This window comes from Poecilia formosa, unplaced genomic scaffold (assembly GCF_000485575.1).
Source record: "Poecilia formosa unplaced genomic scaffold, Poecilia_formosa-5.1.2 Scaffold377, whole genome shotgun sequence".
NCBI lineage: Eukaryota > Metazoa > Chordata > Actinopteri > Cyprinodontiformes > Poeciliidae > Poecilia > Poecilia formosa.
In genome coordinates, this window is record NW_006800316.1 from 451,561 (window position 1) to 478,166 (window position 26,606).

At 41.5% G+C, this 26,606-nt stretch overlaps 2 protein-coding genes across 3 annotated transcripts in view; one reads left to right on the forward strand and one right to left on the reverse strand.

The window, feature by feature from the left end:
* The window catches only part of tbc1d25 (TBC1 domain family, member 25), a 21,059-nt gene extending 6,953 nt beyond the window's left edge, over window positions 1–14,106 (reverse strand). The window contains exons 1-7 of one of the 2 annotated variants that reach the window (XR_001659140.1): window positions 13,862–14,106; window positions 11,509–11,618; window positions 11,246–11,400; window positions 10,998–11,125; window positions 9,359–9,547; window positions 8,228–8,503; window positions 4,085–5,994 (exon numbers count right to left, since the gene is read on the reverse strand). Coding sequence is in view for 1 of the 2 variants with exons in the window: in XM_007575465.2 (XP_007575527.1) it covers window positions 4,357–5,994; window positions 8,228–8,503; window positions 9,359–9,547; window positions 10,998–11,125; window positions 11,246–11,400; window positions 11,509–11,618; window positions 13,862–13,906 (2,541 nt within the window). In the remaining variant the exon portion in view is untranslated. Of the gene's footprint in view, window positions 1–164; window positions 5,995–8,227; window positions 8,504–9,358; window positions 9,548–10,997; window positions 11,126–11,245; window positions 11,401–11,508; window positions 11,619–13,861 lie in introns of those variants that run through there. The other variant, XM_007575465.2, reaches the window with a different exon arrangement.
* Window positions 14,107–14,993: 887 nt separating this feature from the next.
* Window positions 14,994–26,216, forward strand: ccdc22 (CCC complex scaffolding subunit CCDC22). The gene is made up of 16 exons (XM_007575466.2): window positions 14,994–15,465; window positions 15,546–15,723; window positions 16,391–16,523; window positions 17,601–17,707; window positions 18,719–18,797; window positions 19,448–19,617; window positions 19,895–20,110; window positions 20,183–20,353; window positions 21,888–22,007; window positions 22,084–22,200; window positions 22,274–22,375; window positions 23,820–23,927; window positions 24,099–24,194; window positions 24,350–24,409; window positions 24,505–24,579; window positions 25,598–26,216. The coding sequence occupies exons 1-16, from the start codon at window positions 15,416–15,418 to the stop codon at window positions 25,709–25,711; spliced, it is 1,896 nt and encodes a 631-aa protein (XP_007575528.1). The 5' UTR covers window positions 14,994–15,415; the 3' UTR covers window positions 25,712–26,216.
* The last annotated feature ends 390 nt before the right edge of the window (window positions 26,217–26,606 follow it).

Consider the following 26,606-nt stretch of genomic DNA (forward strand, 5'->3'; position numbering starts at 1 on the left):
ACATCAACAATTCCTGCTGTTCTATTTCATCATCACTGTCACCAGTCTTAAGAAAAACATTTTAAAACAAAAAAATAGACGTGCCACAACAAATATTTAATGTTTTGTTGTTGTTTTTTTGGGGGGGGGGGGGGGGGTTGTGTGAGATGGAACATTTTAATGTCTTGCTTGGTGGTACATTTTAATGGTGACTGAATGGTTCAGGAGTTAAATTGAAGAAAAAGCTCCAGCAGGTGAACCTGCACCGCTTAGACTGCCAATCCTTGTTGCAATGAGATCTGTCAAACTCATTTAAGGCATGTCACCATGTATACATCATTAAAAAAAGGAAAAACTAACAAAAGATCACCTAAAAGAACAAGAAGACATGCACCATCTGTGCTCATTACAATCATGAGAGAAAAACAAATAGTTCAGATCAAACATTGGAATCACAACATGATGCAGTTCCTGGTTTAATCCTGATAATATTGAAATAATTTTGCAAAAGTTGATCTATTATTATTAGATTAGGGGGCATTTTCTCTGCCTTTGTCCTTAGTCAGCATTGTTTGCTTTAGTTGATTCACCTCTGATTTTATTTAATTTAGTGGATCAGGGATAAATGAGGCGATTATCTTTTAGAATAATTCTTTTTGGAACATCGTGTTTCAAAAACCAAAACAAAACAAGCTCATTTGTTATATTTGGAAGAAATTCAAGATCTCTTTTGGGAGATTCGTTTACAGCCAAGGCAGGTTGGGTTGTAGAAAGTCCTCTTTAGCTCAAAAGTTAGAATCTTTATTCAGAGATATATCTTAGAGATACCTTTAAAGAAATAATTCAGGCAACATAAAACACTTAGTAAACATAGACTGAAATCAGAACATGCTCTCATTAACTAAATCATGCAAAAAGTAGGAACCAAAATCCTGAAAAGGCTGGAGCAAAGTTGGATCACAGTCAAGCAAGACAATACCAAGGTTCCAGAAATTTGTTCAAGTTTTTCCTTAAAACAACTCACCTAAAGGTTAGATATGGACATTTAAAAGTTGCCGAGTAAGCAACTTTTCAATAGAGCACCAAGTGGTTCTATTGAAAATCTGAAGTTATTCCATCAATGTAGTCAAATTATCAATAAAACTTTAAACAGATTCCAAAAATCACCGTGTCCTTAACTATATTTGACTTTGTTTAGTTTCACCCAAAGTGTTGTAAACTATAAAGAGCACAGAAAGAATAAGTCAAAGTTAGTGATTTAGAAGCACTTGTGCTCCAGACTGTTCTGCTGTTGTGGTTCTTTTACTGTTGGCTAAAAAACACAGCACATCATTCAATCTGGGATCCCCTTACAATAAAAGGCTTTGCATCATTAGTGGAAATTTATCATGAATTGTATATTCATTAATGCGTGTCAATACAAACAATGTCTTGTACGGTCTACCCAGCTCTTAGCATAAGATCCTGCAAGTTCTATGTCATACAGCATGAGGTTAACGCCGTCATTGAAATAACCCAAAATCTCCCAGGTCCACATATGCTAAAACTTTTGATTTAATTTTTTACAGGTTCTCTCATATCTTCATGTTGATTCTAAGTCAGAAGCACCAGGTCCTTTTAAGAACAACTGACCTCTAAGGGCGACAAAGCAAAAATATCAGGCTGTGCAGAGCAAGATGAAAGGCTTCAAAAATAACACACCAATGCTTTTGTCTCATCAGTATACAGCATAAGCATAGGTTTAAATAGAAATCTAGAAACACTGTAAGGTACAACATGACTACTCTGAACCATACACTGTATGCTAAAGATGGACGCAGTCTCATCCAAGTCAGGGTTTCCATGTTGGTGTGGCTCTGACATCCGTTGGGAACAGCCTGGAAGAATCCTTCAGGGCTCTCGCAAGTTATAAAGACACTGATGAGCATTAAAAAGTTGGCACCAAAGACAAGCCAAGTATCAATACAACCCAAAGAAGGAGTGCAACAAAGCCGGGATCCATATTCTCAACAAATCCTGATTAAGAGAGGCTTCTGGAGATGTCACTGCAGGAAAATTTCTTAGCATTTCTTGAATTCAAAGATTTTTCTTAGAACATTCCTTCTGTACAATAAAAGTTAGGGGGCATTTGGTCCAGACTTGTTACTAGTTGGTGGCAGTAATACTCCATGAAATTATTTACCAACCTCCATTAAATACTAGTAAAAGCCAAATAATCAATCGAAGTCTATTGTCCAAGTCCCAGCGTCACCCATAACAACAGGGTCAACCACACCTCATCACTAAGAGAAGAATGTCAACCCCTACCTCAGCAGCTGAATGAATCACCCTTACGGTATTATGCATTTCCAGGCACATAGTGGCATTTTATAGCAGTCAAATACCTACGTTACCTTCAGCTGTTATAAAGGCAACATGACTTGAAAGAAATTTGACGCCTTAATATTGGGCTTCAGTCTCTTTAAGAAGCTCCTGCACTTTCCGAAACTCCGCCTTCAGCACATCATCACAAACGGTGCTATTCATTATGCCGCTTACAACCGTTCTTAGGAGCGCTGAACTGAGAGGCGGTCCATGTAATGACCTCAGCAGACGCTGTGCAGTTCCACCAAGTGTTTTACTGCTGCCGCCTGTCTGGAGGAGCTGAGCGGGTCAGACACGAGGAAGGGCAGCGTTGTGAGGCAGAAGCTCGGCTGGAGACTGCAGCTCCAAGGAGCTTTGTGGGAAAAGGTGGCGCTTTGTACGAGCAAAGCGCCATGAATGGTTGCCATGGGAATGTAAGGATTTCTCAAACAACAATCAAAGCAACACTATAGATAGGTTTTTGATGAGGGAGTAACATTATAGCATGATGAAAAGCTTTAAAAAGTTAATTTTACTGCCACTCTTTTAAGCCAGCAGTCCTTGGCAGGAATTTCTAGCTTAAGGTAGAAGCTCTCTGAGAGGAATCTGTGAGAATATGGACCCTGGGTTATAAAATGACTGGTAAACAACATTAAATTGGTTTATGTCGTTTACTCCTGTATGCCTCTACCTAAAGGAGTAAACTGACCAACTCTAGGACGACCAGGTGTAAGGCTGGTTGTCCTCGGAGCATGGATCCAATTTGACGAAAGTCCAAACCACAGCCCCACTGATGACCGCAAAGTCTCATTGAGAAAAAGTATTTAACAATATATAGTCACGAAATGTTTTCCCACTACTTATTGCAGTAAACTATTAAAAGAGCTCAGTTTTAAAGCACACGATAAACTAACCAAAATAAAAGAACAATCAGTTTCCGATGTCTATGAGAGCAGCAAAAATATATTGAACTGTTGCAGTATCAATGTATTCCATATTGCAATCACAAAACACTGCTTGGATGCAATATTCGATAAGAAATATTTAAAGTGCCATGCATGCAAATTCAGCAATCCATTAGCACGGTTAAGCCTCAAATTACTAATACCCCTGAGATTTAGATTTGATTTGATTTCATTCAGCCAAATAAATGAAATCAAATTCATTTGGCTGAATGAAGCCAAGAGAGGTTTTGATAGGAAACGAGACAGACATCTCTAAAAGTTAAGAAAACACAGGAAAAGATATACCAAAGGTATGAATAATTTTGTGTTTAGCTGAATACTGACCTGCTGGGTGGATTTTTACTGCTACTGATGTCAACACTTGATGGATCCTAAAGCTCACAAAGAGCAATGAGAAAATTACCAAGAAATAAGAAAATTGAGTCAGTCTTAATAAGACATTAATATATTGCATATCAAATTACATGTGTTCCTGATATCCTACCACCCCCATAATGTAGAAATAGAATTAAAATAACACAAAGCAATAGTTGACATCACAGTGGCTACGTCCATTTTTTGCATACAGCCTATGAGTTTGACCCAATGCAGAGTGCTATCAAAACCAACAATACAGCAGCTTGGATACGTATCAAAACAGGAGAAGATATAAGACATGAAAGTTTGTTTTAAAGAGGAACAGACAAACGTTTTGTGTTTAATGAAGCCAGATTGAGGATATTCTCTGGTGACTTTGATCAGGGTTCCAGGTGAGACACTCCTGAGACGACTGCAACCGAACTTGAAAGCAAAGCTACAAAGAGGCTGAATGAGAATTTCATGCTTTCATCAGCCTGTGAGGAAACAGCCGCCAACGAAGCCATCTGAGCCCATATTTCAGACAGATCAGCAAGAAAGATGAAGCATTATGATGCAGACGGATACAGGGAATACATGTAATCAGGCATACATAGCATGGGGAGATTGGTAACAGACCAATTCAGCAGGAGGGAAGGAGCTGTTTGAAAAAAGATCGCCAACTGGTTACCAAGAGTCAACTGAGAAATCCACTGAAAATCCAGTGAGGGACTCAGGACACAGAGGAAAGGGAGACTTGAGCTGAAGGGGAGGGAATGGTGGTGGCCAGGTTGTAAGTCGAGTTGGGTGATGATGGAGGTGAGGCTAGCGGGCTGTAGATGGGCCTGGCGGAGATGGTTGAAGAGGGGGATTGTGGGGCAGCTGTTGTCGGGGAATCTGAGCTGACCTCGTCCCCTTCTTCTGAGTCCCAGACTTCGCTCTGTAAATAGTCTGCAAACAAGGCCTTGGCTCTCTGCAGCACCCTGCTGAGGTTGTGGCGTCGCACCAGGCGATCAAAGTGCATGGCGATCTCGTTGTAGTCCATGTTGTTCTTCATGATATGGTCCCGGTGCTCCAACAAGATGGACAGGCACAAAAACAGCATGAAGGGGTTCCCTTTGCCGAACTCGTGAGGAGGCGGCAAAGAGCAGGGCTTGATGCTGGTGCTTTCAGCTTTTAAAGAGCTTGGTGTGTTCGCTTTGGTGCTGGGGGATTTGTTGCCAGGCGAGGGGAGGTTGTTCGCCGAGGAGCCTCCACCAAATGACAAAATGGGCGAGGAGAGAACGGATCTATTCTGAGCGGGAGGAGAGGCGGCTGATGTTTTCGAAGTACCAGTTGGAGAGCTAATACCTTGTGCTGAAGAGGTTGGTACTTTAGAGCCAGTTCTTGGTGAGGTCTCACTTAAATTGGCTGCAGATGAAGCTGTAGCCACCAGAGGAAAGTCCAGAGAAACTCCTGGCCAGCTGGAGTTTGTAGGTGAAGGTGTGGGAGAGACGGATGAGCCAGTTTTCCAGACTGGAAGTCCTCCAGTGAAGTGAGTGTGTGAAGTTATTGGAGACAAACCGTAATCAGAGTTTCTAATGAGAGGTGTTCTTTCTCCAGGGTCGTCCTCGCTGTCAACTGTCGACTGCCGCCTTGGGTTGTTTGCTTCCGAAGACGCCGAACCCTGCGGCTGCTCCTGATCCTCCATATCAAAGCTGCCTTGGCTTCGAGCTGTGTAGTATTTAAACTCCCCAAAACTGAGTTGTCTCTGAAAGAAATGACCCTGCAAATTTGACTTCTTTGACATTTCTTCAGAATGACCATCTTCAACGCCCTCCATTTCTACACCAGAGCCTACAGTTTGATCGGCCTTCCCTTCAGTGATGGGATTCCTCCTCATATCTGTTTCCTCTCTGGATGGTCTCAGCATATGTCGTCTACGCTGCTTCTCTTTTTGTACCTCCTCATCTTTAAGGCAGTTAACAGCCTCGTCTTTGCACGATGTCATTTCGTCTCCCTCTAGCAGTGGCCCCACAAGTTCCACCTCGGTTTCTGGAGGATCTGGGGGCAGGGAGCTCCAAGTTACCTCCAGCATCCTCAAAGCATCATCAAATGCAAACTCTCGCTTGAGCTCCAGGAGGAGCCACCGATAACAAAAAAAGAGGTCGTCGGCTCCCCGGGACACCAGATAGACGTAGAACTCAGGATCAGAGTACTGCAGAAGCAGCTTCAGGTGCTGGAACTTAATGGACATGAGCTGCCCGTCTGGTCGAAAGTTCCCCTCTAAGCGTTTCATAATGCCACAAAAACAAATGAAGGTGTGTGCTTCGTTGTCCATTACTGCAAGTATAGGTGAGGCTATGTCGCTCATGCCTTGGCAGTAGGAGATCTGAAAAACAGCATCAGCAGAAAGTTAAACACTTCTTTAGTCAAATATGCTTAAAATATGTGCTTTAAACAGTGATGAGCACACTCCCGCTAATCTGCTAACAGTGCGGCAAATTATTTGTTTAGCGCTTTTGTTGCTAACTTTAAAAACTTTTAGCACACTTAGTTTCCCCGAAATTTAGTTTTACAGATCAATTCTAAAGCGCCAACCTACTTTGAAGTTTTGTAAACTTTTATTTGAATAAAGTTCGACATCTGTGTAAAAGTTTTGGTTACCGACTTTTAAGAATTCTTCAAGTATGCATGCTCTTATTTTGAAGTGGTGAAGATTGTTTGTGCAGCTGTTCCATTTCCTTTCCTCACCTCCTCAATCCTGACGTGGTGAAACAAATTACTTAGTCTGTACCAAGAATGCATCGCTGTAGTTCTACACTAAACAGTTTAAAATTTATTTTAAGTTTTATTTAATTTCCCTTTGGGGTCAATAAAGTATGTGTGAATTGAAATTTAATCTACTTATGTCCTGTGGTCAATTAGGCAAAATCAACAAAAGAGTTAGCAATACTCAACTACAAAAATGAAACCACATATGATTCTTTGGAACAGACTTAACGCTCAAAGCGTACAGCAAGGTGTGCTCAGGGTGAAGGTAAGTCAGTATGCAGTCATTCAGAACAGCTGCACTTTGAGTCAAATTTAAAGGGTTTTTTGGCTCAAGTGGCATTTATTTGAAAGTGCTATGACAGGAAAGTAACTTAATGAGAGAGAGGGAAGAAATGCAGCAAAGGTCACCAGGTCAAGAATTGAACCTGTGACAGCAGCATTGAGGTCTAAGGCCTCCTTATGTTGGCTGTGCTTAACCAATGCGCCACCACAGCACCCAAATTGTTTATCAGTGTTTATACATGTTAGCAGAGGTGGAAAGACTATAAAAATAATGTAGGCTACTCAAGCAAAACGAGAGCTTTTAAAAAAAATCTAAATTTGAACTTAGTACCTCATTAAAATTTTACTTTAGTTACTTTATGATGCGCAAAACAAAGTTCAACTCATTACAAAGGTAACGAGGACATGTTGGTGTCACGCTGTTATTTAAATGAGGACATTTATAAATAAACAAGCAACACAAAATATGTGTACTTTTAACAGGACATTAATTTCCAATATCTTATGTCAGCGGCTGTTTGTTACTTCTAATAGTTTTAAATAAAATCCACACTGGCTGAGAGGGAGGGGAGATTGGATTCTGTTTGGGTTTAGATCGTTTTAGCTTTGAAATTGTTAAAAGCTAACTGTAAATATGGTAACGTGTTTTCTTTTAATTAGTTAAGTGTTTGTGTCTATTTTTATGTCGACTCATTTACAACAACTCATGAGTGTTGACTCACTCCACCCCTCAATTAGAAATGGTACAGGATAATGATTGAAAAGCTGGGTGGTTTGGAACAGAGAGTGACTTTCTTTCTCGTGTTGATGGTGGAGGAAAGTGTGAATAATGTCCTTCGGCTGGGAAGCAGAAAAACATGCAAGCCGTGTTTTTGAAAAATGTATATATAAAAAAAAGAATCAGGGCTCTGCAACGTTTGTTTCCCGTCTGATTTTTCTTTTTGGTGTGCATCGTCTTGCTTTATTTTGTATTATAAACCTGGTAATTTTATTTGAAAGGTTTCATACAGGTTTGCTGATGTATTTGTATTAAAGTACAGCTTGCTTAGTCCGCTCGCTGTCAAAAGAAGCCAATGCTCACCCATCCCCTGCTAAATTGCTCTGGAACCAGAGCTGTACACAACTCTACATTACAATGTTACCAGTTGACCACAGATTCATTCAAGCTCTGAGAAAAGTTAATGGACCAAAGAAGGAGTGATGAGTAGTCGGCACACAGCTTCAGCTCTTATAGCCTGAAATCTGCGTGTAGTGAATGGCTGGCAGAGTTCAGTATACAGAAACTTAGACATCCAGAAGACTGCAATTCAGGGAAACAATTGAACATTTCAGATTGAGGAGAGCTGACTCACACAACTGACACAAACACTTTGTACAGTATACATTCAGCACCTAAAGTGACGTACAAAAAGGTAAGAGCACCATACAGTGTCCTTCCCTTTAGTAGTGTTGCATTTATTTGAACTTCTTTGAGGGATGGGGTATTTTTTTCATCTATTTTCAGAAGATTGCTGCACCCGTTCAGCCACAAACTGCAAAAACTCATAACACTGAGCATGTCTCCACACCTGAGGATGTGTGATGGCAAATGTGGTGAGCAGGTCTGTGAGGGCAGTGAGGTGCGGACTGTCTTCTGAGCCTGCGTAATACGGATGAGCCCGGTCTGTCCTCAGCACGTCCTTGAGGACATTCCCACGGATAAACTCCAGGTCCTCGTGGCTGGCCCTGGCCGTCCACTCCCTCTTCAGTTGCTCGTACTCCCTCGTCTTCTTCTTCATGTAGTCCATTCTCTCCTGACCGCTCAGTCCATCGGGGTACACATTAAGGAGGTACCGCCAAACCACCTAACAATGAAATATTCAGAAATTATGTATGTATGGTATATGCGGGCATGCCTTTTTAAAGACAAACAATTTAGTCAAAAACTCATAAGCATGGGCAACTAAGATCTGACATGCACAGTAAAGAATGACTAACTCATGAGATGTTTTTGAACTATTTTTTCATTTCATTTTTGTTTTCAATTTTATGTGTACAGCTGGTGTAAAATCATGGCCACAGTCTCTATATTTAGTGCACTTGCTTTACCACTAGACTATGCGGTGCCACAATGTGTAAATCAATTCTGCAAAGAAGACTGGTCCAGAATTCCTCCACAATAAACCAACATACATAATTAGTTCAGAAGTAGTATTTCATGACCACATTATGGCCGACACAATCACGAGGAATACTGTCGACTGACATCGGTGATGTCATCCTCAATGAAGTTAAGCCACAAATGGTCATTACTAATGAAGCTGGTGGCTTAAAGAGTGTAATGAAAGCCGAATGGAGATCCGACCAAGTATTGAGTTTATATAATGTACAGTAAATTATATAAATTTCCAGTTGGCCCACATTTCTGAACTACATATTGGTCTGATGTTACATTCAAATTTATGCTTCCAGTCAAGTAGCTGGAAGCCATAAACATCCAAAGTAGTAGAATTAACGCTCATTCTGTATAACGTATCTATAGTAATAGAACAACAGAGCTACCGTAGAAGGTTAACTCCAAAGAAAGAAAAGGTTAATAGCAAGAAAAACGCATAAAGGCAACTTAAATTTAAGACTGTTAGTAAAGAGTGTGGAGAAAGGTAAAGGTAATTTTATTAATTTAGCACATTTTCAGCAACAAGGCAATGCAAAGTGGAAACCTTTCGCAGCGACGGTTCCACGCCACCGTGGTAGATCCGCAGTCGGAGTTCTTCGGGCCGAGTCAGCTGGCCCTGTCCGTTAAGGTAGCTGTGAAACTCTGAATCACTAAGTGGAGGTTTGAAAGGCTTGATCTCCTCTCCATAAGACCAGGTGAAGGCCTGCTGGACTCGGGACAGGGTCCGTCCCACCTGAACACAACCGAGGAAACAAACACTTGGATTCAACAAAGAACTATTCTAACTTGATCACTTCTTGAAAATAAAGTCAGTGTTTTTTGGATTGGATTAGATCCTAGTGATCCTAGGAGCTATGCTGTCACAGGCTTTATGGCCCTGGTAGGACCACCCGAGGCAGACAGGTGCTAGGTGAGGAGCCAGACAAAGCGCAGCCCAAAGACCCCTTATGATGCACACAATCGTTGGAGACAGTGTCCCCTCTCCTGGACGGGGCCCTACTCTGGAGCCAGGCCTGGAGGTGGGGCACATTGGTGAGTGCCTGGTGGCTGGGCTTCAACCCATGGAGCCCGGCTGGACTCAGCCCAAAGAGAAAACGTGGGTCCCCCCTCCCATGGACTCTTCACCTGTAGGAGGGGCCAAATGGGTTGAATGCAGTGTGGGATGGGTGGTGGCCAAGGGCGAGGACCTTGGCGAGCCGATCCTTGGCTACAGAAGCTGGCTCTTGGGACGTGGAATGTCACCTCTCTGGTGGGGAAGGAGTCTGAGTTAACATGCGAGGTTGAGAGGTTCTGACTAGAAATAGTTGGTCTCACCTCAATGCATGAGTTTGATTCTGGAACCAGTCTCCTCGAGAGGGATTGGACATTCTTCCACTCTGGAGTTGCCCATGGTGAGATGCACCAGGCAGGAGTGGGCATACTTGTTGCCCCCCATCTTGGTGTCTGCACACCCCCTCTTCAACCCCAATGAATGAGAGGGTAGCCTCCCTCCTCCTGCGAGTGGAGGGACAAGTTCTGACTGTTGTTTGTGCTTACACGCCGAACAACAGTTCAAATTACCCAACCTTCTTGAAGTCCTTGGAGGAGGTACCGGAGAGTGCGCCTCCTGGGGACTCCCTTGTTCTGCTGGGGGATTTCAACACTCACATGGGCAATGAAAGTAAAAGCTGGAGGGGCGTGGTCGGGAGGAATGCCCCCCCTGAACTGAACCTGAGTGGTTCTGTGTTCTGTTGTTGGACTTCTGTGCCCATCGTGGATTGTCCATAAGAAACACAGGGAAGCTGTGGCTACTATCCAGTAGTTTACCACCATTGGTGTGAGAGTGTGTGTATGAATGGGTAAATGACTGTAGTGACTTGGTAAGGCTTTATAGAAGTCTAAAGCCATTTACCATTTTCTAGTCAATCATCTAGGCATTTTTGGCCGATACTCATTTTTTTTGTCTGAAAAGTCAGTAAATTAGCAACAGAGATGTGACTATTGATTTTACTCAGCCTCACGCAGACATGACTTGGTGGATGGGTCAGTATGTCAGCCATGCCCTCACTCATGGTTGATTGATACCTTTTGTGGTCTGAAAATCAGATCATTAATCAACCAAAATTAAGGAAATTGAGGCAGATTTATTGGTGCACCCTAGAAAATACTGAATACAAAAAAAATCTGAAACAAGATGAACGTACCTGAGACAGCAGAGATTGAGTGAAGGGAAGTGCTGCAGAAGCCAAAGACTTGGTCCTTTCTCCAAGCAGCAGCTCTGAACCAATCACATCTTTTGGGCTTATGATGTCCCAGTCTTCCATTACTGGACCTGAAGCCCGGCAAAAAACATACGAGACTCACTACACTTATTTTACGCCGAGTAAATATTACAGTACGGCTCACTGTCTTTATGGCATGGTTTGCTTTAAAACTGAACTGCTGTTCTTACTGTCCTCAGAAGGCTTCACATCCATCTTGAGCTGCAGGAACGGCTTGGCTGCACTCATAAATGCAACGTCCAGATCCCAGTCAGACAGGAGAGACAGGTACATCTCCACGCTGCTTCGATCTCGAGACAGGTAGCTTACACTGAAATTCCGCTTCCTAGTTTGTTTGTTTTTTTCCAATCAGATAACAAACAAAAGATGCATTTAGTGGAACCCGTTCAAGTCAACTCTTGAGAGTAGATCTACTCAACCTGATGCTTCTTACCCGTTGAAGTCGAAGGCTCTGATGAGGATATGCTGCAGGACCTCCAGTGACGTTATTTGAGGATCAACAGCAAAGGAGCGAGACTCCACAGGAAGTGCCCCATCGCATTTCTAGAAGAAATCCCAACACAATTTCTAAAGTGTCAATTCAACAAAGGTTTATTTGTCCAACATATGCAAAAAACATGGCAATAAATTTTAATCAATATAGTATAAAACATCATTTGATCTGAAAGGAGGTGACTTTATTACCACTCAACTGGCAAGTATTCACCAGCTTCATTACTGTGCCAATCACTCAGGTGAAACATGTTTTTATGCACAGATAGAATTTATTTTTTAGGTTATTTTAGTAGTCGATCATCAAAATGTTTTAGTAATCAATTATTCTGACTAGGGGTGCACCGATTGGCCAATCGCAGATTACCAGTCTTTAAAAAGCATGGCCTGCCGATTCCGATTTTTGCCAATACCCCAATACCAATTTTTTTGTCTGAAATATTGCTAAATATAGCAAAATAGTCACTGTGTTTGCAATAGTTGGGTGACTATTGTTAACTGCAAACATGCAGAATGACCTGCTGGGCCGGTCTGTCAGTCAAACCTCTCTCGTAGGAGAGCAGAAGAGGACAGAGGTTGATTTTTAGACCTTTGCTGATGTAGATAAGACCAGAGGATAAGATTGGCTTCAGATGCAAGTATTGGTCGGTCACCAGTCTTCAAAAATTAAGGAAATTATTACCTATTAACTTTTGTTTATTATTATTTTTTTAATCTCTTTCTCTTTCTTACTGTTTATTCAATGTTACATGACTCTGTGTTTCTGTTTTTAATTATGTAAAGCACTTTGAAATGCCTTGTTGCTGAAATGTGCTATGCAAATAAAATTTGATTGATTGAGACCTGTGCTGATAAATCAGCTGGTCGATAAATCAGTGCACCCCTAATTTTGGTGATTAATCTGATAAAAATCAAGACTAAAAACCTGATTACAGATGTTTTAGAACCATAATAAATGGAACATTGGCCAACATTTTATAAGTGTACTGATGATTTTTATGATGATACTTAACATGTAACGTTTGTTATTGGTTTCTTAATTGTTGACTGTATGTTGTTTTTTTAAAATGAATTTTAATTTTTGTGCTTTTATGATGTGAAGCACTTTGAATTGCATTGTTGCTGAAATGTGCTATGCAAATAAACTGATTAAATAACTTGGCACATTCTGCGAATTACCCATTTAAGCACTTAAGTCTTTTTCATGCAATATTAGAAATACATTAAAATATGCAAATAAATAATTACATTATTTTTTAAATAAACATTTTATTGCCTAAATGCAATAACAGTAAACCATTTGCCACAAATGTATAACTGTAGCAAATGTTGTCCGTACTTTGCTACAAATGCACACATTTGTAGCAAAGTACACATTTGCAGCTAAAAACTACTTCTATGCCACATTAGTTACTTTATGAAGCATCTATTTATTTCCAGTTTTACTACCAATTTTGACAGGATCAGTCATCCATAGAACAGTGCTATGCTACACCATCCTAGTAAGATTTATATCTCATGGCAATTGCTAAAATCTTATTGGTCTATAAAAATTACATCCAAAATCCAAAGGCCATCTGTACCACAGACCTTCAGAAACACTGGGAAGCTATTGGGCAAAGCCATTTTGAAAAGGACACAGGAAGTTTGGCAGCTTGTAAATAAAGAAAGAAAAACGAAGAGGGTTGAACGAGGACCTCACCTTCACTGATTTATGAATCTGAATAAATCTTATAAAATATCCCCATCGTTTTACAGAAGTGCCTCTTATGGGGTTCGAGCTCCGGGTTTTAACAATTTCTCCTTGATTTCTGCAGCCAGTATTAAAGCAGCATCACTACAACACGCCTCTTCTCCGGGGGTTGGCGGAGAAATCACGTCACACAATTAACTGTGCGCGCGCGCGCACGCGGTTTCTGACTGAAGAGGTGACGTCAGTCCCCAGGTTCAGTGTTTGGCTAAGAGAGTTGTTTATTGATCCCTGATAAACAGCGTTAAAGCTTCAGCTGTGACCTGTCGACATAATCTATAAAAGCAGATAATAAGAGGAAAGAGGCAGGAGCTTTGTGGACCTTATGCCTGACAATCCGCGACAGTAAACAAAGCCGGCGAGAAACAGACAGCACAGACATAGACAGTGTTTAGTTCTGAGCTCATTTTCTCAGCCCCGCAGAAACTACTGTGTCCAGGATAACCTGCTGTGGGGTCAGCTGCTCTGACAAAGACGTAAACACAACGAGAACCGGGTTAACGGCGCAGCTAGCCGCCAGCAACCACCGCCGTTCGCAGCCTACCTTGACTTTAACTCGAACCACTCCCCTCTCCTCCTCGCCTGCCATCTTAAGGATTCCGTTTCGGAACAGTAAAGGCCCTCTCAGGATGCTGTCCCTGTTATACGGCCTCGGTCACCGAGACATGATGGTGATGCTAATTCCAACCGAGCTCCTATGGTCCGTCAGTTCCTTCTGCTTCGATTTTTTTACGGGAAGTTTTCGTTTGCAACACCGCCATCTGCTGGTTCAGGTGGTTATGTCATCGATTTCTTTCTTTTTCTTCTCTTCCATTTTTCTGTCTTTATCTTTCCTTCTTTCATGCTTTCTTTTTCCTTTTTCTTTTCACCCTTAAGAACAACCAGCACCAAAACCCCCAGGATCCCCAACTCTTCTTCTCTCTATACTCGGATGATAGGACCTCAGTGACCCATGTGAAGGTCCTGAAGTTTGCAGATGGCACCACTGTTATTGGTCTGACCTTGGACAGTGATGAGTCTGCATATAGATGAGAGGTGGATCTGCTGGTTTACTGGACCAACAGAAAATCCCCCCAGCCCACCCCTCACCATCTTCAACATTGTGTGACATAGACACTGTTCAGAAGAAGACTTGGTGATTTGGTTCATCAACAGCACAGAACCGGTCCAGAGTGCAACAATCAGCATTGCAGAAAGGATCATCAGGGCTGATCTTCTCCCCATTCAGTTCTTGTACAGGTCAAGGGTCAGGAAAAGGGCAGCTGACATCTCCTCAGACCCCACACACCCTGGACACAAACTTTTAGAAATGTTACCTTTTGGTCGGTGCTACAGAGACAGAATGTCTCTTTAATGAACACAGTGAACCTCTCACAGCCTCATTGGTAAGGCTGTAATGTTATGTAAGTTACATAACATTGTAGGTTATGTATTAACCTAGATAAACATATTGGAACAACTGTCACAACCTGCCTTGTTTCTGTATGTAATACAAAAATAGTTGTACATACTATTTCTTTTATAATTAATTTTATTTAATCTAAATTTTTTATATTTATATTTAATGCCTGGGCATTAAACAGAACTGAAATTCCTTGTTTGTGAACACGCTCTTAGCCAATAAAGCCGATTTTGATTCCATCAGCTGTCAACGAACACAGCATCAGGTCACAAGACTCTCTGCAGTGGTGCATGCTGGGATATGTATTTCAACGTTGTAAACGTCTTCTTGATTCCCAGCTGATACAGACTCATTGAAAACTCCGCTTCCCAGAAAGCCCTTCTGTTCCTGTCGACGATTACTTCCACTCTGAACAAAAACTCCCAGCTCTGAGCTCTGTTAGAGCCGGTTGCATCGGGTTGGACGTGATTGTGGAAGGGTTTTGGACTGTTTTAGAATATTTTGTTTATGTACAGTCCTTTAGCTAAGCTAATAGGGAAAATGGAAGCGAGGAATGCCGTAGTTGGTAAATAGGAGCTAGTGTGTTGCTAGCAGTCGATGGAAGCTAACCCATGTTAATAAAGCATCTGTCTTTAGTCGCGCTGTTTTGCTAGATTCCTGCTACTCGGTTGGAATATTTCCTGAGAAAGCTTAGCGATGGAGGAAGTTGATAAAATCCTGATTCACACTCTCAGACAAGTCGGAACGTAAGTGTCTTCAGCGTGTTTCTGCAGGTCAGAGTTGTTGACAGCTCTCAGGCAGGTTCTGTATGGTTTGTGTCCCACAGGGAGGTGGGTGAGGACGTCGACAGGGTGAACCAGTTCACCAGTGAGTTGATCGTGGAGGCGGTGGTCAGATGCATCCGGGTGATTGATCCGGCCCTGGGGGAAGGGCTGCCCACCTCCCTGCCTCCGGGCATGTCTGCCCGCTTCAGGGTGGGCATGAGCCTGGCCCAGGCCTGCCAGGTAAGACCCCCTGATCCGCCCACACATCATATCTTCTGACTAGGGTTCCCCAGCAAGTTGTTTCTAGAGGGACACGTGGATAAATCACACTTTGTGACGGATGAGTGTCATTACATGCTAACAGATCAAGATCTGGCCAGCAGAGACAATATTCCACAGTAAAAGAAAACAAACTCCTTCCAGCTGCACAGCAGGTTCTAATGTAGTTGCTAATATGGTATTTTTGATGTTGATTACATGGTGTCTTCTGGTTGGTCTTCTCTTAATTGATGCTGGTGTGGTGATGTTGCTGGAAAAAGACTCTGCATGCTACAGGCTTTGGTTGAACAACAAAGTTTTATTACAGTACTGCAGAATATGTCAGCATGCAAGGAAATCTTGGCCCAATCTTAGTGAAATCAGCACCCCGTTTATAGAGTATCTCCTCAAAGTTAACATTATCATTATTGCCTGTCTTCCTGATATGGGCATGTTCAGGTCACAGTGTCTATATGTCTGCTAATGCATCTGGAGTCCATATATGAAACTTGTTTTTTGAACTCAAAGTCTCTTTTTCTCAACCAGTGCTCTTGCACAGAATACAAGTCATATTACAAACATTCTCACATGTTGCATATTTTCTTCCTATTGTACATTATACTATGCTGTATACCTGTGTTGTTTCCAGGACGTCGGCTATAAAGGAGAGATTGGCTACCAGACTTTTCTATACAGTAACGAGCCAGAGATTCGCTCGCTACTCATGTACCTGGTGGAGAAAATGCCCAGGGAGAGCTCTGAGGCCTCGGACCAGCCCACAGGTACAGCTAGACGGCTAACGATAAAAAAAAACAAAGAAAAAACAAAGCTGTCATACATAAGAAGTCTAATATTACAAAAGTACAGGCCGTGTAGCTCTGCTGTTCTCCTGGGGCGTTAAAGCAAAAGGAACAAAAATGGAAGCTGTGAAATGTGTGAATATTTTTGTTCCTTTTTATTTGAGAAAAATATGACAAGTATCGACTATCACTTAGTTACAGTTTGTCATTTTGACATATTTTATTAAAATACAGACCACGCTTCATAATGACAAACTGAGAATGGTTTGTTTGAATATTAATGTTCTGTACACAATGGATTCACAGGCTGTGTGCAATATTTTGCTCGCGCTCCCATGGAAACAGGAATGTGCAGGGAATTTCTCTTAAGCTTCATAGCATTGAACTGGCGCATTACTTCAGTCAAGGCCAATTTAAAACTTCAACAGAGTCCACGGCTATTTTTTAGATTGAATGTTTTTTTCCAGTTTCAAACTTCTGGCCTTGTTTGGCATGGGGGCGGGGCTTCAGATGACCGGAGAGTTGAATCAGCCACATTCTGTCTTAAAATACTGCTCAGATTTGTCAATGTCATATTTCCGTCCACTGAGAACATCCTCATCGATCTGTTGGTATGATTGATTTTTGAAAAATAACATGCTTTACTGCATATGTAAACACACGACACAACAAATCCCTTGAATCTGAACTGTAATTTTGGACCTTGTTTTCTGTTTTTATTTTTATTTTTTTTAACAATTATATGAGGCCAACTTGGCTCCAAAGTTTGAACCAGAATGGCAAAAGAATGTCATCCAGGGTAGAAAAAATTACATTTAAGCATCACACAATGGTGTTAGAAAATATGTTCTCATCTATGCATTTTACACCAGTTCTTCTTAATATCCGATTATTTCTGATTATAAAATGAATGAGAAAGAATTGAAAGTCATAGTTTTTTGACAGGGAGTAAAAAAAACAGACAAATGCTACTAGCTTAAAATCTCCTCTTTGTTTACCTGCCTTTACAAAGGCATGTATTCATAACTCCATCACAGTGGTTCTTCTGTCTGACTGCAGGTAAATCGGCTGTCCTCCATAGAGCCATTGCTGCTGCAATCAAAGGCCAGCTGGCTGTTTCCTGGGTGCCTCTAAACTGCAGGTTGCCATTACACTGTGAAACTCAGGTATGTCAACATGTGAGAGCAGTAGCTGATAATGCATCTGCTGCACACAGCTTGACTGATTTACCCACCAGCACAGGCCATTTCTTCACACTTCCTTTTAAACAGTTTGACATTCTCATTTTTCAAGTGGTCTTGATTAATAACCAATACTGCTGTGTTAAAAGATGACTAATACCGATATTTCTGCCGATATATTGTGCATCCCTAGTTGTGCTTGGTCTTCAGTCTGGTGACTTTATTCTTACTTAACCTTTTATTTCCTTGGATTTTGTGAGCCCTGTTCTTTCAACATGTGTTCATAGCATATTTTTGTAAATGTATGCTCTCACGTGCAGATCAGCCAATCTGTACGTGAGAATCTGATGTTATTTACCTCTGAAATTCTAAAAACATAGCCACTGTCCCCGTCTCCTTGCATTGAGAGAGATACTGACTGACAGAGCCGCCCACCAGGTCACATCTGTAACTCAGCTACTTTGTTGATAAATTTAAGTTTTCTGACGAGATTCATTATCAGTCAAAATCGGAATCGGTGCACATTTTTTTCCTGTATTAAATGTTCCACTTATAGGCTTGTCATCTTTTTTTTTCAGTTTCTCCATTTTATATGTTGTCTTTGCACATAGTCTGAATGAAACAAAGTTTTTGAATTTTGTATGTAAATTTGCTGAGCATTGGAACTTTGTTGAAATAATTTTTTTAAGTGTTTAAAATTTAAAAGTCTGATCTGATACAGTGCAAAAAGCCAAATGGAAGCTTCAGAGGTCCATGTATTTTCATGCAGTTTGTTTTTTAATTTTTTTATTAAACCAAAATGAGAAACCGGATAACGTCAGTCCCAATCTGTTATCCAATTTCTCATTTTGGTTTAATAAAGAAAAAAAGAGTCTATTTTTGTTTTTTTCATTTTTCATTTCAAATGAAAAAATTAACTGCCTGAAAGTACACGGACCGTCAGAGAAGGATGGAAACATTCCCATCTTTGCTGAAACCTGTTTTCTTGTGTTTTAGAATAAAGCAGCATCGCACAGCTTCCACGTCCGTCCACTCAGCTCCCCTCACTGCATTAACGGCCAGAAGTATCTCAAAGGTATGTCCTCTGCTGCAGACACTGATTCAGAACAGAGTTTATGTTCAGTTAGCAAAATGCTAAATAATCCTTTCAGTTCTCTTACTATGTGTTCAGTATGAAGCACAAAAACAATTCTCTACATGGTGTAGCCTTGGGCTGCGACGTAATTCATATAGGTTTGAGTTGTACTGAATGATGCAGGTTTTACCACCTCACCTTAAACTCATCATGGTTTCTTCTTCAGTTGGAACCAGATCATTTAAAAATCATTTGTCCCTTTTCATATTCCTTTTGATTTGGCTTTCATGTCTCTTTAAATGTTTCAGATCATTAAAAAATAAAATCTGACAAAGTCACTCGTCTAAATCCAAAAACTACTTTTGACATGATTCGTGAAAAATTGATTGTCCATAAACCTGATCACTGTTTGTGTCACTCTTGGCGTCAAGTATTTAACTTTACTTTTCGGATGTGCTCTGTTTAAGATGATGCTACTGAAATTCTGTGGGATTTTAGTCTGGACTTTGTCTAGGCCATAGACCATTTGTTTTATTCAGTATAAATCTTGCTGTGAAATTTGATATCTTATTTAGGATAAAGCATTAGCTGAATAACAATGCTAGTCTATTTCCTAGTTGAATGAAATGAATGTGGATGTGCGTTTACAGAGGTGAAGGACTACCAGAGAGACTTCCTCCTTCCCATCACCGCTCAGTGTCCCAGTCAGACCTCTATGATGTCGTCCATCTTGGAGCAACACACGGCGGACTTGAGCAGTGCTCAGGAGTGGGATACCGAGTGGAAAAGTCAGGGCCTGCTGTCCCGCCTCACGCCACAGGTCAGGGCCGACCCATATCAGAAAATCCCTCCATGTTCACGTTTGAGAAAAAGTGTTGTAATGTTATCAAACGATCAGCTGAAGAATGATGCCTATCTCAGGTCTTCTTTCAAACCTTTGAAATGTCAGACTTTAAATTCTGCAGATGAAAAATGTTTGAAAGTCACTCTATGAAATGAGAATAACACACACGTGTGTGTGTGTGTGTGTGTGTGTGTGTGTGTGTGTGTGAGATGTGTAATTCGCTGCTGACGGTGTTTTCCCGCGTGTTGAACAGGAGTACAGCTCCAGGAAGCTGACCCGTCTGCGTAAACGCATCGAAGAGCAGCTGCGCTCTGCTGCTGCGCCGTCTCCCGAAAGTGTCTTCAGCGTTCCCCGCTCCACCTCTGAGCTGTCTGACCTCTTGCACACCTTCAGAGGCTCCACCCCTTCTGACCTCATCCTTACCAAGGGCAGCCATTTCACACACACTCAGAAGTTTACTTTCACACAGGTGAGCGCCTCCGGACGAGTAGATGGAGCTCTGCAGAACGGGCTCAGTGCTAACTGTGTGTCGCTCCTGCAGGAGGCTGCTGCGATAACGAGCCCTGTCCACACGGGGCGGCAGTCGGAGGGCGATGCTCAGCTCCGCCAGCAGGAGGAGCTGGCTGCCCTGCAGCAGCAGTTTCAGCAGCTCTCCAGTGACGTCGACCTGATGGTGGCAGACATGAAGCACATGAGTGTCACTAATGCTCAGGTATTTCACACAGCAGGGTTGTAGCGCCCCCTGTACAACATGTAGCTCCAAGGCATTGATGTGCTTTGGTTTTTCCTTTGGCGATCATGTCCCCTGTTGTCATTCTGTTGCTGACACGATGCCCCCCCATCCCATGGTGGATGCACCATGGGATGGGGAGTCTCAGAGAGACGGCAGTGAGCCCAGTGGAATCCCCCTCATCGTAAACACTGCATCTCGCCACTGAGCCAGTGATGCAAGATTGGCATTGAGGGGACAGCAGCAATTTCCTGTGTTGGTGCTCTACATGAGATGTGGCCGCAGAGACAATACACCGTGTTGCAAATTGTTAGGCAAATGATATTTTTCTAATCTTTTAACTGGCCATTTTGTGAAAGATTTAGCATCTAATGTCAGAAAATGGCACAGATCAAGATTTTTTTCTTCACTCTGATAGGTTGCTGTTAGGCCTACTGATTTTAAATAGCATTTTTCTTACACACTAGAAACCTGGATAATGGATAGGGGGGGGTGCTGGCCCAAAAAAGGTTGAGAAACACTAGACTCACCAGTGTCACTGTGGGTCATGTGACCATGTTGGTATAAGATACTCAACCTGTGCATGCACAACATTAATCATTCAGTGCTTTAAGCCCCCTCTAGCGGTCAGTAGATCAAATAGAACAAGAGCTTTAGGCCTAACACCTCTAAGTGAACCCAATCAGTTTTCTGGATGATCAATCTTTAAAAATCTGATGCCAGTTTTGGCCAATAGAGAACAAGGAAACCAGCTGAAATCTGCCACTATTTAAAAAGCAAAATCCTTAATAAATCCCTCAAATCTGAAAGAATCAAGGCAACACTCCAAGTATGTTTTTGATGAGGGAATAACATTAGAACAGGATGTAAAGCTCAAAAAAGTCAACTTTACTTTATTTTGGTTTCATAGAAATAAAGTAAAACTGCTAGATTAGCCCAGTCAGTCACTGGACCTGTTCCCAGTTGAAAATCCTTTGAAAGAGCTGAAAACCTGACGTCCAGAGAAAGGACTAGGACTTTTAAGATTTAGATACAGTTTGTGTTAAAATCATAGAGTTGTTTAGTGTAGATTCTACTGACCTCGGCGTGGCTGTCCTGGGTTTGATTCCCAGCCGTTTGAGAACTTAAAGTGTTAAAAAAATCTTTAACAATGAAAATGACCTAAACATTCACACCTTCAGAGGCGTGAAGGTGTAACAATTGTTACACATGAAAACAATGTGTCACAATTGTTACACATGAAAACAATGTGTCACAATTGTTACACAATTGTAACAACAATTGTTACACATTGTTTTCATGTGTAACAATTCACATGAAAAAAACATGTGAATTGTTACTTCATACAGCATGTGTCTTTTTTTACACAAAGAATGGAGTACATTCGTCCGTCTTCAGTTTTTGTACTATTTTATTTCATGTGTGGATTAGTTTGTGTCTGGGATAACTGCTGTAAACTTCATATCATTAAAAACATTAGAAACATATTGACTGAAAAAAGTTGTTTTGCTGCTAGATATTTGATGAACTGAAGCAGAGGGAGATGGAAAATACTAAAAATGAGGAGAAGATGCAGGTAAAGAAGAAAACTATTGATCTGTTGCCAGAAGCAGACAGCAACCTGCAGAAGCTTCAGGTGAGAAAGGATCTGTGGAAACTCTCAGCCTCGGAGAAGCTCTTTCTCACTCCCCTGTTTCTGCTCGGCCCTGCAGTCCCAGGTGGAGGCCAGCGCCAACCGGGTGGTAAATCTGGCCTCACAGTGGGAAAAACATCGCGCTCCACTTATTGAAGAACATCGCAGGCTAAAAGAAATCTGCAGCACCAAGGACGTGAGTGGTGGAATAAATACAACGTGTGCTCAGCCAGGTCTGGTGGTGTTGATGTTGCCTCTGTTTTCCACAGCTCGAATCTTCCACAAAGCTGTCAGAGATCAAGTCTCTGCATGAAAAAATCCGTGCGGCCACAGTGGAGGCGAAGAAGAAAGAAGAGTCATACAAGCAGCTGGTGTGTCTGCTAATTCTGCCTCATTAGTGGTTTCTTGTTATGATTATGTGATGTATGCATTCCTGCTTGTGAGACTATAGAATATTTTTGTAACAAAGCATTCTCTCCCCCAATAGAGGAGGATCTGCACCACTCAGTTGCTCAAAAATAAAAAAGAAGCAGATTTTCATTTTGTGTTTTAGAAAAGTAAGAAGCCCTTTTTTGTTTTCATGAAATGGTGTTTGAACTTATTAGTAATTTTTAACTAGTCCAGTTTTCCAGGAGGACCTCATCTAAGGTGCTCCATAACCTACATTGAATATCTGGTTCTGTGTTCTTAGAAGTTATAAAGATTTGTCTGATCAAAAACTATGAAACCTGCTGTTGGAATAATCCACAGTTATTTTTCCCAAACAAAATACTGCTAACAAATCATCTATTGTACCGTCCAGATGCCTTTAGGTCCTGGTCCTTGTGCCCAACTTATCTACAAACAATAATCAGAATAGCAGGCGCAATCTGTTTAGTGCGTCTATCTTCATGAATATGCGAAACACATCCTGATCATCAGAAAGCTCAAAATACTGGAAGGAGGATATGCAAGGGTAATAACAAACCACATGCAGTTTGTGGAGCTGTTTTTGCATCTAAGTTCAGGGCATTTTCAAAAATAGGTGCAAACTGCACTGATGGCAGAAGACATCGTCTGTCAAATGATAGAAATACACGAGAAATATCCTGCAGGATTACGTAATAATTCCGGCGAGCCGCTGCTTTGACTTGATGCTCTGCAAAAGCGCATCTATGCAGCCCGGAAAAGATGCTGAAGATTATATTTGTCTGCTGCATTTCTCACAAATTGTACAGGTAGGAGAGGTCTGTGTTGGAAAAATGAACACAGCGGGACCAGCTGACAACAACGCTGTTAAACCAAAAGAAAAACATATCACAGTTGTACTTAAACATTGTTACTTAATGAGGCTTAACATTGACGGCCACTAGAGACCAGAAGACCATCACAGAGCTGGAGGGATACTGAGGATAAAACTAATACAGAGAATCATCCCTGTGTGTGAGAGTTTCCCCTCCATTGACATGCCTGACTTTGGTTTGCAATGTTTGGATCAAGGAAGTAACATCCTTTATTCCAATTTGTCACAAAAAGCTACATTTTAATTAGATTTCATTGTACAGCTTACTATACAATGACGATAAATCAAATCTAAAACCTGAAGCAATCTTTTAGACCTTTAGTGGTGTGTAGTAGCTTAGACCAGCTGTAAGCAGTGGACATATTGTAGACATGGAGCTTTAAGTCAAATGCGACGTGAGGCACTGTTGGTCCGACTGATGCTGAAACGACCCCTTAGAAGTTTATTTATTCATGTATTGTTTTTTTATGTTTGACCAGATTGGTTTATTTCTGGGTGTGTTTGAGTCAAGGCTTTCTTCTCTACCTCTGAAGGTAACTGAATTGGAAAGCCTTCCCCAGGACGAGTCACGATCAGCGTACACTCAGAGAATTCTGGAGATTGTTGGCAACATCAAAAAACAGAAGGAGGAAATTACTAAGGTAAGATTTGAAGAGGTTGGTGTGGAGCACAAGCTAATTCACAGATCTCTAAGACTCGTGGAGTTGGTCACATTACGTTGAGGAGGAATAATTTGTTTCTAACCGGTAGAGTGGATTCTGTTGTGCCTCCATTGCTCTTTCTCTCACCAACTTCTCGTGGGATCCCCTCAGATCCTGTCAGACACCAAGGAGCTGCAGAAGGAGATCAACAGCCTCACCGGGAAACTGGACCGGACGTTTGCTGTGACTGACGAGCTGGTCTTTAAGGTAGCAGGCTCGTCTCTGACTTCTCATAGACACTTTGCAAAAATCTTCAATCACACCATCTTTGTTTTTCATGCAGCTGCTTCCAGGAATGGATAACATATCTCTTTTTTTATTTCATTTAAGAATAAATCCCTTTGCTGCTGTTTACTGTTTAGGATGCCAAGAAAGACGAGTCTGTCCGCAAATCCTACAAGTACCTGGCTGCCTTACATGAGGTGTGTCACTGCGCCTGAGACCCCGAACCTTCTGTCGTCTGTGCTGGTTCATGTCAGGAAATGGTCTCCTGTTGTGTCTCTGTCATTCACTGCAGAACTGTAACCAGCTGATCCAAACCATTGAGGACACGGGAACAATTCTGAGAGAGATTCGAGATCTGGAGGAACAAGTAGGCTTCAGCAGACTTGACTCATGTTCTTTTTTTTTTGTGCTGAAGCAGTCAACTGCATCTGCCTTCACTTTCTTTCTCCCTTACTCAAATGATCTTCTGCTAAAGTTCATTAAATATCTTGAAATATAGTAACGTCCTTAAACAAAGTCTGAGTAAAATGTGTTCACCAACGGACCCCTGGTCATTTTGGGTGATGCCGACACCACCATGTGGAGCCAATCTTATCCATCAGTTTAATACATTTCTGCAAATCGGCCTCTGCCGTCCTCACTGTGCTGTGAGAGATGGCTGACTGACAGACCCACCCACCAGGCCACATCTGCACCAGAGATGCACCAATTTAATTTCACTATCTGTATCGGCCCCCATATTGAAAACGGTTCTAGATCCGGTATCAGTGACAGTGCGCTCAATCCAGATAATAACAACTAATTTCACTTTCTCAACCGTTTAAAAAAAGGTTTGTTGGAGTTTATTTGTACATGTTTGACCAAGGTAGTCAACCTATTGTTTTTTCAGTTTCTTTATTATTTATTTTACTCTGTTCTACTCGTAATTGCACTGACTGAACAAAGTTTTTGTGAAGCTATTGGTGTTTGTAAATGTGCTGTACTGGCGCAGAGTTATCAAATAAATGTGAAACTCAGCGCACTTAATCCTTTGTTTTAAAGAAACAAACGTTTTAAGTTGATTTAGCTTAAGTTTTTCTGTAATGGATCAGTATCATCAGACACTAAACCTCGTGTGTGTGTATTGGTTATTGGAAGTGAAAAAAGTGGATCGATACATCCTTCAGTCACCAATTTAGCGACTTTATTGTTATATTTAATGCCTTTTCAAACCCCTCTAGCTACTTTTTTTTTTAAAAATCGTCAAGTAACGAATCTGCCAAAGTTTTTTGTGTTTTTTGAGACTGACATTATTTTTGCTGTATATCCAAATTCAAGCATACAAAACCTCAAGCGGCGGCTTTTGCCATGTGACTGATGTGTTGTTGTCTGACCGTTGTCTGCAGATTGAGACAGAAACCTGTAACAAAACCGTGACCAACCTGGAGCGGATCATGGACGACTACAAAGCAATCCGACAGGAGAACTCTGCGCTAGCCGCCAAAGTCAGAGAGGGCTGAGAGGAGGCACTGCTCCACCGACGCCAACGGCCGGTGGCTTAAAGCAGTCTGAGCAGCACAGGAGCAGCTCTTCAGGTAGATGCTGCAGAGACTAAGGCTCACTAACATGCAGCTGGTTTTTGTGCCGTTAAGAAAACCAGTCATGCTAATGCACATCGTGAATGAATGGAGAGATGGATTTTGTCTTGTTTGTCTCAAACTGAATCTACAGAGGAACTCTGATGGTCCATCCACTGGTTTGATTGTTTTGTGAAATGGGACTCTGGACAGCATACGGCGGCTTCATGGTCTGTTTGCAGAGGCTTTTCTTTAGTGTCAAATTGTTTGATACATGAATTGATGTTTGATTTTCAGACGTTACATGCTCTTTGTTGATCACCTTTGAGCATAAAATGTTGAACAAATGGAATTTGAATGTAGTTAAATGGAAATGTTTTCTAGATTCATCGGCAGAGTATTGTATACATGGTACCAGCTTAAATAAAGATGCCTTACAGATCCATGGACTTACTTTTTTTGTTGTTTTTTTTTGATGCAGTGACAGTTATTTGAAATTTACGTTTAAACCCCAAAGTTATTCATGCTTGTGGCAGATTTTGATTCGGTATATTTCTGTGCCTTCAATTGATAACAAATGTCGTCTCAAGGTTCCCTAGGAGATAAGTCCAAGTCTTTGGAAGAATTACATTCCCTAACCATTTGAATTGACGATTAATAAGAGAGAAACGGGGAAGGAGCTTAAGAAACGTTGTTAGCATGTCAACCTCTTCTGCCAAGGTTCTGACCTCCAGGTCAGACAGACTTCAGAGGAACCCTTTATTTAGTGCACAAGGCTGCTGGAGGAAGGAAGACAATAGTAAGACATTACATTGTCTACCAAACCTTCTGGGAGCCT

What these genes read in the sequence shown, in the direction of transcription:
- ccdc22 (XM_007575466.2), top strand. Translation starts at nt 15,416, where the DNA reads ATGGAGGAAGTTGATAAAATCCTGATTCACACTCTCAGACAAGTCGGA. An exon ending in AGAAGTTTACTTTCACACAG is followed by an intron (nt 20,111 to 20,182) that starts GTGAGCGCCTCC and finishes TCGCTCCTGCAG; the next exon opens with GAGGCTGCTGCGATAACGAG. An exon ending in ACCTGGCTGCCTTACATGAG is followed by an intron (nt 24,410 to 24,504) that starts GTGTGTCACTGC and finishes CATTCACTGCAG; the next exon opens with AACTGTAACCAGCTGATCCA.